The sequence below is a fragment of the Pongo abelii genome, chromosome 1 (assembly GCF_028885655.2).
Source record: "Pongo abelii isolate AG06213 chromosome 1, NHGRI_mPonAbe1-v2.0_pri, whole genome shotgun sequence".
NCBI classification, from domain to species: Eukaryota; Metazoa; Chordata; class Mammalia; order Primates; family Hominidae; genus Pongo; species Pongo abelii.
In genome coordinates, this window is record NC_071985.2 from 93,906,870 (window position 1) to 93,923,924 (window position 17,055).

General features: G+C 55.5%; 1 protein-coding gene across 1 annotated transcript; it reads left to right on the forward strand.

Annotated features, from left to right (window-relative positions):
* Window positions 1-6,870: 6,870 nt before the first annotated feature.
* Window positions 6,871-15,518, forward strand: NES (nestin). The gene is made up of 4 exons (XM_002810018.5): window positions 6,871-7,803; window positions 8,941-9,065; window positions 10,753-10,826; window positions 11,076-15,518. The coding sequence occupies exons 1-4, from the start codon at window positions 7,021-7,023 to the stop codon at window positions 14,990-14,992; spliced, it is 4,899 nt and encodes a 1,632-aa protein (XP_002810064.3). The 5' UTR covers window positions 6,871-7,020; the 3' UTR covers window positions 14,993-15,518.
* Window positions 15,519-17,055: the final 1,537 nt, after the last annotated feature.

The following is a 17,055-nucleotide window of genomic DNA, read 5'->3' on the forward strand; positions in this document are numbered from 1 at the left end:
AAAACCACAGACCCAGGTTGGGAGTGGTGGCTCATGCCTGTAATCCCAGCACTTTTGGGAGGTCGAGGCAGGCGGATCACCTGAGGTCAGGAGTTCGAGACCAGCCTGACCAACATAGTGAAACCCCGTCTCTATTAAAAATACAAAAATTAGCCAGGCATGGGGGTACGTGCCTGTAATCCCAGCTACTTGGGAGGCTGAGGCAGGAGAGTTGTTTGAATCCGGGAGGCAGAGGTTGCAGTGAGCCAAGATTGCACCACTGCACTCCGGCCTGGGTGACAGAGTGAGACTCTGTGTCAAAACAAAAACAAAAACAAAACAAACAAAAAACCCCACAGACCCAGAGAGTTAGGGTTAAAAGGGAACAGCTTGTTGTTTTACACCCTTACCCTTATCCTCGGCGGCCTCATCCATGCTCTTAGTCGCCCTTTATCCACCCTAACCAGGCAGCATCCTTCTAAATCTCTATCCCAGCCCCCAACCCTAGAGCTGCACATCTGGAAGCTGCTGTATCTCCCCCATGCCACTATCCCTCCCCTTCCCTAGGGCTTAACCACATACCTGGGAGTCTTCCCTGTCCCCTCCCTCCAAACCCACATCTAACTCATCCTGGAACACACACAGCCTAGAAATTCTCATGTCTCTTCCCTCCTCTCCACCCTGAGGCTCAGGTCTCATCCAGCCTTGCTGGTGGCAACCGCCTTCTAACTCGCCACCTACCCCAACCCTCCAAGATGATCTTTCTAAGATGCAAATCTCACCAGGCTACCCTTTGGTTGAGGTTAAAACCCTTCATGACTCCTCGCTGCCCAGAGGACAAAGGCCCATGCTCCTCCCTTCATCATGCCTGCCCCCTCCTCTGGGTTCCCTTGCTCATGCTTGCCTGTCTGCACGGGACATACTCCCTGGCTCCCAGGCCTGCCCTCTAACACACCCATAGGCTCCTTGGGGAAGGGCTCCATATCGGTCACCTTTGATTCCTTTGCAACATTTATTGGGTGCCTACCGTGCACCTGGTTTTCAATAGGTGCTTAATAAATATTGTTTGGCCCCGGTGAGGTCACTCACACCTATAATCCTAGCACTTTGGGAGGCCGAGGTGGGTGGATCACTTGAGCCCAGAAGTTCAAGACCAGCCTGGGCAACATAGGAAAACCCCATCTCTACAAAAAATAAACAAAATTAGCTGGGCATAGTGGCATGCACCTGTGGTCCCAGCTACTCAGGAGGCTGAGGTGGGAAGATCACTTGAGCCCGGGAGGTCAAGGCTGCAGTGAGCCCTGATAGCACCACTACACTCCAGCCTGAGTGACAGAGTGAGGCCTTGTCTCAAAAAGAAAAAAAACTGGGCTTGATGGCTCACACCTGTAATCCTAGCACTTTGGGAGGCCCAGGTGGGAGGATTGCTGGAGCTCAGGAGATTGAGACCAGCCTGGGCAACATAGTGAGACCTCTTCTCTACAAAAATAAAAAATAAAAAATTAGCTGGGTGTGGTGGCACGTGCCTGTAGTCCCAGCTACTTGGGACTTTGAAGCAGGAGGATCGCTTAAGCCTGGGAGGTTAAGGCTGCAGTGAGCTGTGATTGCACTATTGCACTCTAGCCTGGGTGACAGAGCGAGACCCTGTCTCAAAAAATAAAAGGAAGTCAAATTTAAAAAAATAAATCAGTAAGGAAACCAAGTCCCAGAGGGGTGACTTGATTAGTTCAAATATCCCATAGTGACACAGGGCTCCCCGTTCAATGTTTTTTTCACTCCACTGGGCTGCTCCTTAGCTTCTACCCCCAGGACAGAGAATGGGAAGGCCACCTTTCCTGCTGTGGACGTGAAGGGAAGGAGAGGGCAGGAAAGCCAGTCCCATCATCCCTCCAGTAGGGAAAGGAGAAAATAGAGTGAGAAGGGACATTCCCACCTCCTGGTGCCAGCTCCAAGCCTCCCTCCTGTGGCTGGGGAAAAGCAGGACAGAAAGGCAGGGCCCAGCCAGGATGCAGAGCTCCCAGGTCCCAGCCAGGCTGCCCAGAAGAGGCCCTTCCCTTTCCCTGCTTCCCAGGTGCTTTGGTACAGAGCTTCTCAAAGTTGCTCCCCTGCCACCTGGTCTCCATCCTGTTTGTATCCCTCTCCCCATCTCTTTTCTAAGACTCATTGCTGACCTTATCCTTGCCACATGCGTCCAGTAGGACCTGTCTAGCTGGGAAGTGGAGGGAAAGGGAGAGTAGAGGAGGGGCTAAGTTAGGGATGAGGGCAAGAGCGACTCCCTGGCCCCTGCCCTAGCCCATGCATTGCGAGGCAAAGAAGGTAAGAGATAGGGGAGGTAACAAAAATGAAAGAGTTTTAGATCTGTCTGACCACTGCCTGCAGTGTTCTGTTGTATCTCCTCCTCCTGTCCTGTAATGACTTTTTGGCAGATTCTAGAGCTTTCTAGGCACTTTGGGCTATACAAGTCCTATATAGTTCAGTTGACCCAGTTTTAAACTTCAGTCTCCTATCCCATTAAAACACTCTTCATTACCTGCTAGCCAACGCTTGGCCCCAGGTCCAAAGGCTGGCACTGGGGAGAGGAATGCTCTGCTCTTTGCACCCACCCCCACCCCTGTGGCCCCCTCTGAGGCTTATTTCCCCTCTGTAGGACACAGGAAAACACAGGGGTAGGTGCCACTTACCTAGTGTTACAGTCAACCTCCCTCAGACGCGAACCTCCCTTGGGTGTGGTGACACCCAAGCCGGCTGCACCATGGGGGCTCCTTTTATGGGGTCCTCTTGGCCCACAGAACCTCACCTGTCTCCTCCTGTGCCCCTTTCCTTTCCCCATTCATCTCTCTCCAGGCTCTGTGTCCCTTATTCAGTGAGGCTAAGAGAGTGGATGAGCAAGTCCTCCACCCTAAAAGACAGCCGGCCTGGAGCGGGATGCCAATGTGTCCTTTGGCAGGCCCTGCCTTGAGGAGTCCTTCCTTGGGGAGGCTGCACCCACTCTCCTTGGTGGGCATCGTCCTTGCCCTCTGAGCAGAGGAGGGAAAGCCACAGCTTGCCATCCTGGACTAGCCACTCCACACTCCAGTGCTGCTGGTCACAGTCTCCTCACATTCCGCTTGCCTTCTCTAATGCAGACTTGGGTGGGGAGAAGGCCTTCAGGGTGGGGGCTGGCAATTTCCTTTAGTCTGTGTGTGTGCTACTCAGAGGCCATTATTTTTAGTTTCAGAGCTCAGACACAAGTTCATTCAGAAAGTCTTTATCAAACACTCTGGGATGGGCTCGGTGGCTCACGCCTGTAATCCCAGCACTTTGGGAGGCTGAGGCAGGTAGATCACTTGAGGCCAGGAGTTTGAGATCAGCCTGGCCAACATGGTGAAAACCCCGTCTCTACTAAAAAAACACAAAAAATTAGCTGGGCATGGTGGCACAAGCCTGTAGTGCCAGCTACTCGGGAGACTGAGAATCGCTTGAACCGGGGAGGCAGAGGTTGCAGTAAGCTGAGACCACGCCACTATACTCCAGCCTGGGTGATGGAGTGAGACCGTCTCCAAAATAAATAAATAAAATTTAAAAAAATTAAAAATACAAAAACATTATTCCAAGATCCCTTACCATCTGGTCATCTTCTTCTGGGATTAACTCCAATCCATCAAGGTCCCTTTTAAAATATAGTGTCCAGTACAACACTCCAGATATGGAGGGCAATAGGAGTGTTGCCGTTGCTCATCTGGACACCTTGCATCTATAGTCACTTATATCCTTTTCACTTTTTTAGACAGCCACTTAGTATTGGTTTCTTCCTAACAAGCTTGTAGTCTTCTAAAACCCCCAGCTCTTTCTTCTTCGCTAGACACTCCCTACTCTTCAGCCAGGCTTTATTCTCCTCTTCTTATGCTGTTGATTTTTTGAAACCAAAAGCAGAATTTTACACTTATCCCTATTAAATGTCATCTGTTTTTTTTTCTATTTTGTTAAAATATAACTCTCAGTTCTTGCATAGTCTGTAGATCTGATAAACATGGCTTCCATGTTTTCATTCAAGTCTTTAATTAAAACTTTTAATTGTCAGGACCAAGGACAGGATTCCCTCGGGGCAGCACACAGAACCCCCTAAGCTTGCTCATGGCCATCTCTGGGGATGACTGCTGGGCTGACTTTGTATCCACCAGTTGTAGTACCACATAGTTCATATGTCCTGGGTCCAGAGACCTAATAAAAGGTACAGCCAACGGCCCCACAAACATCCCAGTAGCCAAATGCAGTCACCAGGGACGGAGAGGAAGGGAGGGCCTAAGTTTCTCTAGGGAGGGCCTTATTTCTCTAAGTGCCTCAAATATCAGGTATCTGTTTAGAATCTGGTAAGCACTGATGTAGAGCCTCTAGGTTGTGAATGCTGGAACGTACCATCTCCTGTTTTAGGAAAATCAATGCCACACTCTTCCCCAGAATTCTTAACAATATTCCCCATAATTCCTAAAACTCACCAAGAGTGATTCACAAGAGAGGTTTCCTTTAGCTTAATGGCTTTCATTGTGACGGTCCTCAAAAAAGGCTTTATACAAAGACTTCCCTATACCTGGTCTTATTTGATTATCAGAACAAACTTATAGGGATACGTGGGTATTAACCTGCTTTACCAAATAGGTAAACGCAGGCTCACTTAGAGAAGTTATGTGATTTGTCCAATGTCATTCAGTTAGAAAGTGCAAAAGTCAGCTACTCTTTGCATGAGACACGGTTCCAAATGTCTCCCCTTTGGGTGAGGGTGAGGGGTTCAGAGAGGAACCCCCAGCCCAATGCCACCCTACCTCTTTAGGGGACCTCCCCCAAGAATCCCAAGGGATCTCAAACATTTAGCATTCCTCTCCTCCCAGACAGAAAGTGAAAGAGAGAAGGAGTGCGGTGACTCATGCCTGTAATCCCAGCGCTTTGGGAGGCCAAGGCGGGTGGATCACCTGAGGTCAGGAGTTCAAACCAGCCTGGCCAACATGGTGAAACCCCATCTCTACTAAAAATACAAAAATTAGCCTGGCATGGTGGCAGCCATCTGAAATCCCAGCTACTTGGGAGGCTGAGGCAGGAGAATCACTTGAACCGGGGAGGCGAAGGTTGCAGTGAGCCGAGATCACATCACTGCACTCCAGCCTGGGCAACAGAGCAAGACTCCCTCTCAAAGATAAAAATAAAAATAAAAGAAAGAGAGGAGGAGATTCCAAGCAAGCTCTGCTGGCCACAACTCTGGGGAGCCCTCAGCCCAAATCAAACAGCAGGATTTATGAGGTAATGCAAGGTTGAAGGAGCCTGGGCATCCCAGATCCTCAGCCTCCCAGCCTGCACTGACTCTCAGTCAATGTCCTGTCACTAACCCCTCCCTGGCCTCCATTCTACATATTGGTGGTGAATTCCAAAGCCCCATTGGCCTAGGGACAGGGATGGGGTCCTTGAGCGACTCCTCAAGGGGAGGGGATATTGGAGGGATGACTTCCTGGTTATTGACCCGGCTGTACCCTCTACCCAGAAAACCCTCTCCATCCTCTGTGCTGCCTGGCTCTGTCCCCAGCACCTTGGAGGCTGATTAAGTATTGTAGTCATCTTTTTATGTTTACCTCCACCACCAGGCTATGAGTGCCCATCACTGTTGACCTCACATCACCAAACTATAAGCATTTCCAGGGCTGGGACAGAGTCCCTGCAATCTCTTTGGTGCTGACACATAGTAGGTGCTCAATTAACACTTGAGCTAAATTGGATTTAGCAGCTTGATCAGAAACGCCTTCCCCAAAGATCCCCTCCATCTCATTATCGCTGCGTCTCCTCCCCAGCCCTACTTCTCCTTCACTGTAAATCCCCCAAATCCCACCTGTCCTTTACCTCCCAGCTCAACGATGCACTCCGTCCAGAAAGCCTTCCCTACTACTCTCATCCTTGGTGAGCTCTCTACTTCATAAACTGTAGAATCTTTAAAAGGTTGTTTTGAAGATTAAGTCAGATCATGGAAGTAAAATATTGGAACACGACTGGGCACATCATAAAGGCTGGATAAACTTGGGCTAGTCGTTAGGAAGGAAAAGAATGGCCTCTTCCTGCTGCTTCCACTTCTGAAAGCCGCCAGAGGGCGTCCACCACCCAACATTCTCTGGCAGGGGGTGCGGGAGAAGGGGCCCTTCCCCAAGAACAGAACTTCCTAAAGCGGATGTGTGAACCTCGCAGTTATACGGAAGACTTATAGGAAGGATGGACAAACGTTCTTAAGCCCATGACGGCCCTTCACCTGGTCGCTCCCTTTTCTGATGGGGACTCAGGCAATAGCGTGTGTGTGTGTGTGTATCCGTGTGTCCTAATATCAGACATTTGTTTTTGTTTTCCAGGCAGCGTCTCTCCAGCTTCTTTCTGCAATGCTGTAGTACTCTCTCCAGTATTTCAGGAGGAGGAGCATTTGCTACTTCAAAAACAAAAAACAAAAAACAAAAACCTGGCCACATCCATTTTTTTCAGCAGCCATGCGATTTCCATCATTGCTCCCATTTTATGGATGAGGAAACTGAGTCTTAGAGGAATTCAGTAAATGATACCTCTCTCGGATGTGTTGAGTAACTGAGACTGCACTCCCTCCCAGGCTGGAACGTCCTGGCACTCCCACCCCCAAAGGCTCAGTTCTGTGCATTATCTGCCTTTTTCGGGGATTGTGACCCTTCTTCACAGCCTCCTCCCTCAGAAAGCCACCACCATCAGATCCGATTCTCCATGGTACGGCTTCTTCTTTGGTTCCACTCTCCAGCACCCTGGGGAAGCGGGGCCAGAAGCTGCTGCCACTCTCTGACCTCTAAGGGGTTAAGGCCTGGGTCCCGCCCCTCTTCCCGCCCGCCTGGCGGGAGTATGAATAGCCTCGCTCCCACTCCCGACTCTCAGTCGCTCAGGCTACTCCCACCCCGCCCCGCCCCGTCATTGTCCCCGTCGGTCTCTTTTCTCTTCCGTCCTAAAAGCTCTGCGAGCCGCTCCCTTCTCCTGGTGCCCCGCGTCTGTCCATCCTCAGTGGGTCAGACGAGCAGGATGGAGGGCTGCATGGGGGAGGAGTCGTTTCAGATGTGGGAGCTCAATCGGCGCCTGGAGGCCTACCTGGCCCGGGTCAAGGCGCTGGAGGAGCAGAATGAGCTGCTCAGCGCGGAGCTCGGGGGGCTCCGGGCACAATCCGCGGACACCTCTTGGCGGGCGCGTGCCGACGACGAGCTGGCGGCCCTGAGGGCCCTGGTTGACCAGCGCTGGCGGGAGAAGCACGCGGCCGAGGTGGCGCGCGACAACCTGGCTGAAGAGCTGGAGGGCGTGGCAGGCCGATGCCAGCAGCTGCGGCTGGCCCGGGAGCGGACGACGGAGGAGGTAGCCCGCAACCGGCGCGCCGTCGAGGCGGAGAAATGCGCCCGGGCCTGGCTGAGTAGCCAGGTGGCAGAGCTGGAGCGCGAGCTAGAGGCTCTACGCGTGGCGCACGAGGAGGAGCGCGTCGGCCTGAACGCGCAGGCCGCCTGTGCCCCCCGCTGCCCCGCGCCGCCCCGCGGGCCTCCCGCGCCGGCTCCGGAGGTGGAGGAGCTGGCAAGGCGACTGGGCGAGGCGTGGCGCGGGGCAGTGCGCGGCTACCAGGAGCGCGTGGCACACATGGAGACGTCGCTGGGCCAGGCCCGCGAGCGGCTGGGCCGGGCGGTGCAGGGTGCCCGCGAGGGCCGCCTGGAGCTGCAGCAGCTCCAGGCTGAGCGCGGAGGCCTCCAGGAGCGCAGGGCAGCGTTGGAACAGAGGTTGGAGGGCCGCTGGCAGGAGCGGCTGCGGGCTACTGAAAAGTTCCAGGTGAGGAGGTTGAGGGCCTGGGTGAGAGAAAGTCCTAGAAAGCTCCAGAAAGTCCCTTATGAAGCTCAGAGACCTGGGAAGGGAGTGGGGCTAGCTGGCTGCTGAATCAGGAGCCAGTTCTCAGAAACCTGGTGCCACAAGTCCTAGACTTTTACAGCCCGTCTAGTGTAGGATGCGAATGGCGGGGCTTCTCGACTCACATCCCGGGTGGGCAGTCAGGCCCAAGACCCGTTGCAGCAGCCCCGCCACTCTCTGGATGGCACCTTCTGGCTCTGATGATGACCTGGGCTCCAGGCCCCTCCCCAGGCTCTGGTATTACTAGGAAGACACCCAGCACTGTCGCCTCTGCGCTGAGTCTGGTGGCCTGGCCACTCAGAATCACCAAGTTCCTCACAGCCCTCCTCCCCCTGAGGGGAGGAGTGAGGGGCCGTGAATGAATGGCTACCAGCCCCCTCCCATGTCATGGCTTCTCGGCTCCCTGGAGCACATTCCAGAGGCCCATAACAGCTGCTCCTTCTCACAGGGCACAGATGTGGCCAGCAGCTGAGAAAACAGCTTCTTGCCTGGGCCACACAGAGGTGCCATGGCCACCTCCCCATCCCCCCTCTCAGAGGAGAGAAAATCCAGAACATGTGGGAAATGGGGGTGGGGCGGGGGTGAGAGCCTGCTGTGAGGAGTAGGAGACAGCTGTGGGAGATGGGACCAGTGGGGGACAGGGGCTGTTTGCCTTCCACTCCTGCAGGCTCCAGGCCTGTTGATTAATCGTTTTTCCTTCTGCTTTCCCTTTTTTTTCCCCTCTTCTCTCTCCATAACCCATCTCATCTCCTCCCTCACATCCCCTTCCTGTGGGAGCTGTGTTCTGAGCAACATGTGCTACCATTTAATCAGCATCCTCAGAGGAGGAGCAGGCCATGGGAGAGAGCTGAGAGGGCTGACAGGGGCCCTGGGCTCATCTTGGCTGATCCAGAAGGGGCTCTCTGGGCAGGGAATAGGGTAGGGGAGGCGGGGGTCTGCTACACAGAAAAGTCAGCCAGGGAGCAGGAGGTGCTTCCCGGGCAGCGGCAGTGGGCAGGATGCAGGTTGGTTCACAGAAGGGACCCCAGCCCCCCCGCTGACTGCCTCTCGCCTGCCCTGCAGCTGGCTGTGGAGGCCCTGGAGCAGGAGAAACAGGGCCTACAGAGCCAGATCGCTCAGGTCCTGGAAGGTCGGCAGCAGCTGGCGCATCTCAAGATGTCCCTCAGCCTGGAGGTGGCCACGTACAGGTACGAGACGAGCCCTGTCCACCCAGGCACACAGAGGCACACACACATGCTGGGGCAGACTGTGTGGCTGAAGGGGACCAGAGGTGTAGGTGATGGCAACTCTGCTGCCACTGGGTTCTGTGACTCTAGGATGGTCACTTCCACACCAGAACATGTCCTGCCTGAAACCATCTCCTCCCCCATAGGCTGGAGACCTGAGAAATGTCCTGTGCCCAGGAAACCCCCCCAGGAGAGATGATATTGCCGAGTGGGACAGCCTCTGGAGAGGGGCTGGGCCCGTGTGGGGCAACTGCATCCAGACCCTTCCCCCAAGGGGCAAAGCACCAACTCTATGCGTACCCACACCCAGGGGGTCATTGTCCTTTGGCAGCCACGGAAAGGAGTCATTGCAGGCATGGGGTGGCTGCACTGACTTGCCACCTGACCTGGGCCTCAGCCTTGTCTAGGGGCTGAGGGCTGGGCTGGGGGACTTCCAAGGCCTCTTCTAGCCTGGATGTCATGGGGCCTGACTCCTCTGATGCCCCTAGTGCCCTTGGTCCTGCCCAGCCTTTCATTGTCCACATTTTCTGTTATCCTAGAAATGGCTGAGACCAAGGAGGGGTGGCTTCTCACTTGCTATGTGGCCTTGGGCAAAGCCCGCCGTCTCTTCTGGGAAACTGGTCCTGTTGGCTGAGGGGCCATTGATGGAGCCTGAGGAAGGGGCTCTGTGGCTGGTGAAGGGCCACATGAGATCCAGGAAAGGAGGGGAGGCAAGGCCCAGAGATGGAAGGTCAGTGAGGCTCTGGGGAGGACATGGAGGAGAGGGGCCCCACCGCCAGGGAAGAGAAGCCAAGAAGGAAGGCCGCAGCACTGGGAAGGACAGAGGTGAGGCTACAGCGAGTGCTAACCAGACTCAGAGATCATGGAGCAAAGCAGAGAGGAGCAGCTGCTCAGCCTAAGTTATTGAATTGATTGGTCCCTGCTCCCCTCATTGGTTCAAGGGGTGCTGAGGCAGGGGCCTGGACACAAAGACCTCTGTGCCCTGAAGAGCTTGGGATCCAGAGTGCTTAGAGATCCTGAGATGAGGGCCCTGACCCCCAGTGAAGCCACCGGGGGAAGGGTCTGGTGGGCCCCGAGGAATTTAACTGCTGTTTTTTGAGGCATGAAAAGGATTTGGAGAGGGGGAGCTGAATTCATTTGCTTTTGTCTGTCGCTAGCTCTGGGGGCCACGGGGAAGGAGGAGGGAGCCCATCCCATGGGAACAGCCTGAGAATTCCCACTTCCCCAGAATCCTCTCCTTCTCAGACCCTCCAGATGGTGGCTTGGACAATGGCAGCAATTAGCATGAGAATTGGTCCCCCACACAGAGGATGAGGTCATTGGCCTGGGGTGGGAGGAGGAGGCTAGCCCAAGCCTTGTGTGGGTGTGTGTAGGGCAATGTCCGACTGTGTGGGAATCTGCTTCTATGTCTGAGCTCTGTTGTGTATCCCAAATACGGTGTGACTTTGTGTGACCAAGTGTGTGATGTCTGTGGGTATGTGACTGTGTGATTTCACCCTGAGTGTGGCTTTTGTGTGACAGTGTCAAATGAAGAGGAAGCCTGCAGGGCCTGGATGGTGCAAGCTCAGCCTGAGTTGTCCCCAGCTGGCTTGCTGTCTGCAGGCCTGGGGGCAGAGGGCTGACCCCACTTTCCCTCTGTCCTCTCCAGGACCCTCCTGGAGGCTGAGAACTCCCGGCTGCAAACACCTGGCGGTGGCTCCAAGACTTCCCTCAGCTTTCAGGGTAAGAGGAGGGGCCAAGTTCCCCCAGAAACTATCCTGTTTTGCTCTTCATACCCCAGACCTATCTTTCCCGAGAGGCACCAATCTAAATCTCAAGTCCGTGGCCTCCAGTGTCAGTGAGCATGCTCTCAGCCCAGCCATGGACGCCAGGGGCAGGCGCATGGATATTCTTGCCAGCGGCGGCTGCTCTGTGGCTCCCCTCACTGCCAGTGATATACTGATGCTGTTTCTTCCCCCTCTGCCTTTCCAGACCCCAAGCTGGAGCTGCAATTCCCTGGGACCCCAGAGGGCCGGCGTCTTGGATCTTTGCTTCCAGTCCTGAGCCCAACTTCCCTCCCCTCACCCTTGCCTGCTACCCTTGAGACACCTGTGCCAGCCTTTCTTAAGAACCAAGAATTCCTCCAGGCCCGTACCCCTACCTTGGCCAGCACCCCCATCCCCCCCACACCTCAGGCACCCTCTCCTGCTGCAGATGCAGAGATCAGAGCCCAGGATGCTCCTCTCTCTCTGCTCCAGACACAGGGTGGGAGGAAACAGGCTTCAGAGCCCCTGCGGGCTGAAGCCAGGGTGGCCATTCCTGCCAGCGTCCTGCCTGGACCAGAGGAGCCTGGGGGCCAGCGGCAAGAGGCCAGTACAGGCCAGTCCCCAGAGGACCATGCCTCCTTGGCCCCACCCCTCAGCCCTGACCACTCCAGTTTAGAGGCTAAGGATGGAGAATCCGGTGGGTCTAGAGTGTTCAGCATATGCCAAGGGGAAGGTGAAGGGCAAATCTGGGGGTTGGTAGAGAAAGAAACAGCCATAGAGGGCAAAGTGGTAAGCAGCTTGCAGCAGGAAATATGGGAAGAAGAGGATCTAAACAGGAAGGAAATCCAGGACTCCCAGGTTCCTTTGGAAAAAGAAACCCTGAAGTCTCTGGGAGAGGAGATTCAAGAGTCACTGAAGACTCTGGAAAACCAGAGCCATGAGACACTAGAAAGGGAGAATCAAGAATGTCCGAGGTCTTTAGAAGAAGATTTAGAAACACTAAAAAGTCTAGAAAAGGAAAATAAAGAGCTATTAAAGGATGTGGAGGTAGTGAGACCTCTAGAAAAAGAGGCTGTAGGCCAACTTAAGCCTATAGGAAAAGAGGACACACAGACATTGCAATCCCTGCAAAAGGAGAATCAAGAACTAATGAAATCTCTTGAAGGTAAACTAGAGACATTTTTATTTCCAGGAAAGGAAAATCAAGAATTAGTAAGTTCTCTGCAAGAGAACTTAGAGTCATTGACAGCTCTGGAAAAGGAGAATCAAGAGCCACTGAGATCTCCAGAAGTAGGGGATGAGGAGGCACTGAGACCTCTGACAAAGGAGAATCAGGAACCCCTGAGGTCTCTTGAAGATGAGAACCAAGAGGCCCTTAGATCTCTAGAAAAAGAGAACCAGGAGCCACTGAAGACTCTAGAAGAAGAGGACCAGAGTATTCCACTGAAGACTCTAGAAGAAGAGGACCAGAGTATTGTGAGACCTCTAGAAACAGAGAATCACAAATCACTGAGGTCTTTGGAAGAACAGGACCAAGTGTCATTGAGAACTCTTGAAAAAGAGACTCAACAGCGACAGAGGTCTCTAGGGGAAGAGGATCAGATGACATTAAGACCCCCAGAAAAAGTGGATCCAGAACCACTGAAGTCTCTTGACCAGGAGATAGCTAGACCTCTTGAAAATGAGAATCAAGAGTTCTTAAAGTCACTCAAAGAAGAGAGTGTAGAGGCAGTAAAATCTTTAGAAACAGAGATCCTAGAATCACTGAAGTCCGCAGGACAAGAGAACCTGGAAACACTGAAATCTCCAGAAACTCAAGCACCACTGTGGTCTCCAGAAGAAATAAATCAGGGGACAATGAAACCTCCAGAAAAGGAAATTCAAGAACCACTGGAGTCTGTGGAAGTGAACCAAGAGACACTGAGACTCCTGGAAGAGGAGAATCAGGAATCATTGAGATCTCTGGGAGCATGGAACCTGGAGAATTTGAGATCTCCAGAGGAGGTAGACAAGGAAAGTCAAAGGAATCTGGAAGAGGAAGAGAACCTGGGGAAGGGAGAGAACCAAGAGTTACTGAGGTCTCTGGAGGAGGAGGGACGGGAGCTGCCGCAGTCTGCAGATGTGCAGAGGTGGGAAGATACGGTGGGGAAGGACCAAGAACTGGCTCAGGAAAGCCCCCCTGGGATGGCTGGAGTGGAAAATGAGGATGAGGCCGAGCTGAATCTGAAGGAGCAGGATGGCTTCACCGGGAAGGAGGAGGTGGTAGAGCTGGGAGAGCTGAATGCCACAGAGGAGGTCTGGATTCCAGGTGAGGGACACCCAGAGAGCCCTGAGCCCAAGGAGCAGAGAGGCCTAGTTGAGGGAGCCAGTGGGAAGGGAGGGGCTGAGGGCCTCCAGGACCCCGAAGGGCAATCACAACAGGTGGGGGCCCCAGGCCTCCAAGCTCCCCAGGGGCTGCCAGAGGCGATAGAGCCCCTGGTGGAAGATGAGGATGTGGCCCCAGGGGGTGACCAAGCCTCCCCAGAGGTCATGTTGGGGTCAGAGACTGCCACGGGTGAGTCTGCTGCGGGAGCTGAGCCAGGCCTGGGGCAGGAGGTGGGAGGGCTGGAGGACCCAGGCCATCTGACCAGGGAAGAGGGGATGGAATCACCCCTGGAAGAGGAGAGTGTGGAGGCAAAGAGGGTTCAAGGCTTGGAAGGGCCTAGAAAGGACCTAGAGGAGGCAGGTGGTCTGGGGACAGAGTTCTCCGAGCTGCCTGGGAAGAGCAGAGACCCTTGGGAGCCTCCCAAGGGTAGGGAGGAGTCAGAGGCTGAGGCCCCCAGGGGAGCAGAGGAGGTGTTCCCTGCTGAGACCCTGGGCCATGCTGGAAGTGATGCCCCTCCATCTCGGCCCCTGGGGTCAGAGGAAGCTGAGGAGGATGTACCACCAGTGCTGGTCCCCCCAAGCCCAACGTACACCCCGATCCTGGAAGATGCCCCTGGGCCCCAGCCTCAGGCTGAAGGGAGTCAGGAGGCTAGCTGGGGGGTGCAGGGGAGGGCTGAAGCCCTGGGGAAAGTAGAGAGCGAGCAGGAGGAGTTGGGTTCTGGGGAGATTCCCGAGGGCCTCCAGGAGGAAGGGGAGGAGTGCAGAGAAGAGAGCGAGGAGGATGAGCTCGGGGAGACCCTTCCAGACTCCACTCCCCTGGGCCTCTACCTCAGGTCCCCCACCTCCCCCACGTGGGACCCCACTGGAGAGCAGAGGCCACCCCCTCAAGGGGAGACTGGAAAGGAGGGCTGGGATCCTGCTGTCCTGGCTTCCGAGGGCCTTGAGGCCCCACCCTCAGAAGAGGAGGAGCGGGAGGAGGGAGAAGAGGAGTGTGGCCGTGGCTCTGACCTGTCAGAGGAATTTGAGGACCTGGGGACTGAGGCACCTTTTCTTCCTGGGGTCCCTGGGGAGGTGGCAGAACCTCTGGGCCAGGTGCCCCAGATGCTACTGGAGCCTGCAGCCTGGGATCGGGATGGGGAGTCCGATGGGTTTGCAGATGAGGAAGAAAGTGGGGAGGAGGGAGAGGAGGATGAGGAGGAGGGGAGGGAGCCAGGGGCTGAGCGGTGGGGGCCAGGGTCTTCTGTTGGCAGCCTCCAGGCCCTGAGTAGCTCCCAGAGAGGGGAATTCCTGGAGTCTGATTCTGTGAGTGTCAGTGTCCCCTGGGATGACAGCTTGAGGGGTGCAGTGGCTGATGCCCCCATGACTGCCCTGGAAACAGAGTCCCAGGACAGTGCTGAGCCTTCTGGCTCAGAGGAAGAGTCTGACCCTGTTTCCTTGGAGAGGGAGGACAAAGTCCCTGGCCCTCTGGAGATCCCCAGTGGAATGGAGGATGCAGGTCCAGGGGCAGACATCACTGGTGTTAACGGCCAGGGTCCCAACTTGGAGAAGTCACAGCATGTGAATGGAGGAGTGATGAACGGGCTGGAGCAGTCTGAGGAAGTGCGGCAAGGAATGCCGCCGGTCTCTGAGGGAGACCGAGGGAGCCCCTTTCAGGAGGAGGAGGGGAGTGCTCTGAAGACCTCTTGGGCAGGGGCTCCTGTTCACCTGGGCCAGAGTCAATTCTTGAAGTTCACTCAGAGGGAAGGAGATAGAGAGTCCTGGTCCTCAGGGGAGGACTAGGAAAAGACCATCTGCCCGGCACTGGGGACTTAGGGGTGCAGGGAGGAGAAGGATGCCTCCAAGCCCGCTCCCTGCTCAGGAGCAGCACTCTTACGATCTCTTGACATATGGTTTCTGGCTGAGAGGCCTGGCCCGCTAAGGTGAAATGGGGTGTGACAAAGGAGCCTACTCCAAGAATGGAGGCTGTAGGAATATAACCTCCCGCCCTGCAAAGGGAATCTCTTGCCTGCTCCATCTCATAGGCTAAGTCAGCTGAATTCCGATAGTACTAGGTCCCCTTCCCTCCGCATCCCGTCAGCTGGAAAAGGCCTGTGGCCCAGAGGCTTCTCCAAAGGGAGGGTGACATGCTGGCTTTTGTGCCCAAGCTCACCAGCCCTGCGCCATCTCACTGCAGTAGCACACCCTCCTGGGCCTATGGCTAATGGAGGTGACGGCACTCCCATGTCCTGACCACCCCCATCCCTGCCACGCTGTGGCCCTGCCTGGCTAGTCCCTGCCTGAATAAAGTAATGCCTCCGCCTTCAAAGTCTGGACTCTTCCTTCCCCCACTCAGAGGGGGCCCTCAGGGTTAGTACAGGAGCAGAGACGGGGTGGCGTGGCGGGGGAGACTGTGGGAGACTGCGGGGGAGAGGAGGAAGCCGGTGCTGGGGAGGGGCTGCCTCCTGAGGAGAGGAGGACCCGGGGGCCTCCTGGGGGGATGAAGGCAGACAGACCCAAGCTGCAGGCAGCAGTGCTGGGGGCTGGGGTGGGCCAGGGGCTGTTGCTTGGCTGGGGGGAGGCCAGTCCAGGTGACCTCAGCGCCTGCAGAAGCCAGGCCCGTCATCATCTCTGCCCACAGCACTGATTACAGGGATTAGGACTTGGGCCCACCCACACCCTTGTATGTCCCCCCCATTAGCGCCTTGGTGCCGCCAGCATAATAAGCCCCCTTGTCTCTAAACCCAAACAAGTCGTCTGGCCTGATCTCCTCAGCCTGGCTGGGTGGGAGCAGGGTGAGGGAAGAGGCAGGCCTGTTCTTTCTCAGTCTGGCTGCGTGGCCTCAGGTCAGCGTTGATCCTCTCTGAGCCTCAGACTCTGCCACACAATGAGAGAGCCTGGGCCAGGTGACCTGGGAACCTCCCAGGGCCCAGGAGAGCAGGAAGGAGGCTGAAGACAGCGTAGCTCTTCAGTAGGACTTCCCTCACACTCTGCAGCAGGAGGCAGGGAAGAGGGGAACGTGGAGGGGGAGCTGAACTGTCAGGGTGGGAGCTAGGGGTGTGCTGATGACAGTGCTGTGCTGGCAGCAGCTTAGCCTGAGGGTCCTCCAGCCACAGTGTCTCCTCCTTGCCCCACTTCCCAGGAGCTCTCTGTGTCCCTGTGTAGGACAGGGAGGGGACCAGGGGTTCCTGGGTTAGGTGGGGCCTGCAGGCCTTGAAGTCAGGATACCCAAATAGAAACCACTCGCTGCTTCAGCTCTGCAGAGAAGGAAGATCTGGCGACACTTCTAAATAGCACGGGTGGGGGTGGGACAGGGGCTGCCAAACAAATGTTCCAATTTGGAGTCAATCCCAAGTCCAGGAGCAGGCTCTTCCTCCCTTTGGGCTCAGGGCTGAGGGCTGGAGAAAGATGAGAAGATGAAGTCCCAGCCCCTCTGGCTCCTACTCCTGTCATCCAGCCAGAGAGAGGTGGATAGGGGCCTCCCTGACAGGCCCTCACTGTCTGCTTCTCTGCCCATCTCCATCTAGCACCCCTGTCTTGGGCACCCAGGCTCCATTTCACACCCGCTATGCCCCATCCCTCAGGGGCCAAGATCCTGTATCTCCCCACCCCACCCTCCTGGCAGCCGAAACCTCCGCTCTCTCCTTCCTGTACCCACTGCTAACAAGGCCCTATCTAATCCTGCCAGGCTGCTAGGCCTGGGGCCAGTGCATTGGCATCCAGGCAAGGAAGGCCCACTCCCTGCCCCTCCAATGGGACAGAGGTGCCCTGTGTTTGATCTCCCCAGGCCCTTGGGCACCTCCGTTTGGGCAAGGGCCGAGGACAGGGGCCTAGCCAAGCAGTCCTTCCCTGTGCCTGGTGCCCAC

Bases quoted from the DNA above. Each gene is read 5' to 3' on its own strand.
- NES (XM_002810018.5), top strand. From the start codon at position 7,021: ATGGAGGGCTGCATGGGGGAGGAGTCGTTTCAGATGTGGGAGCTCAAT. The intron at 9,066-10,752 runs GTACGAGACGAG...TGTCCTCTCCAG, and splicing joins CTGGAGGTGGCCACGTACAG to GACCCTCCTGGAGGCTGAGA. The intron at 10,827-11,075 runs GTAAGAGGAGGG...CTGCCTTTCCAG, and splicing joins GACTTCCCTCAGCTTTCAGG to ACCCCAAGCTGGAGCTGCAA.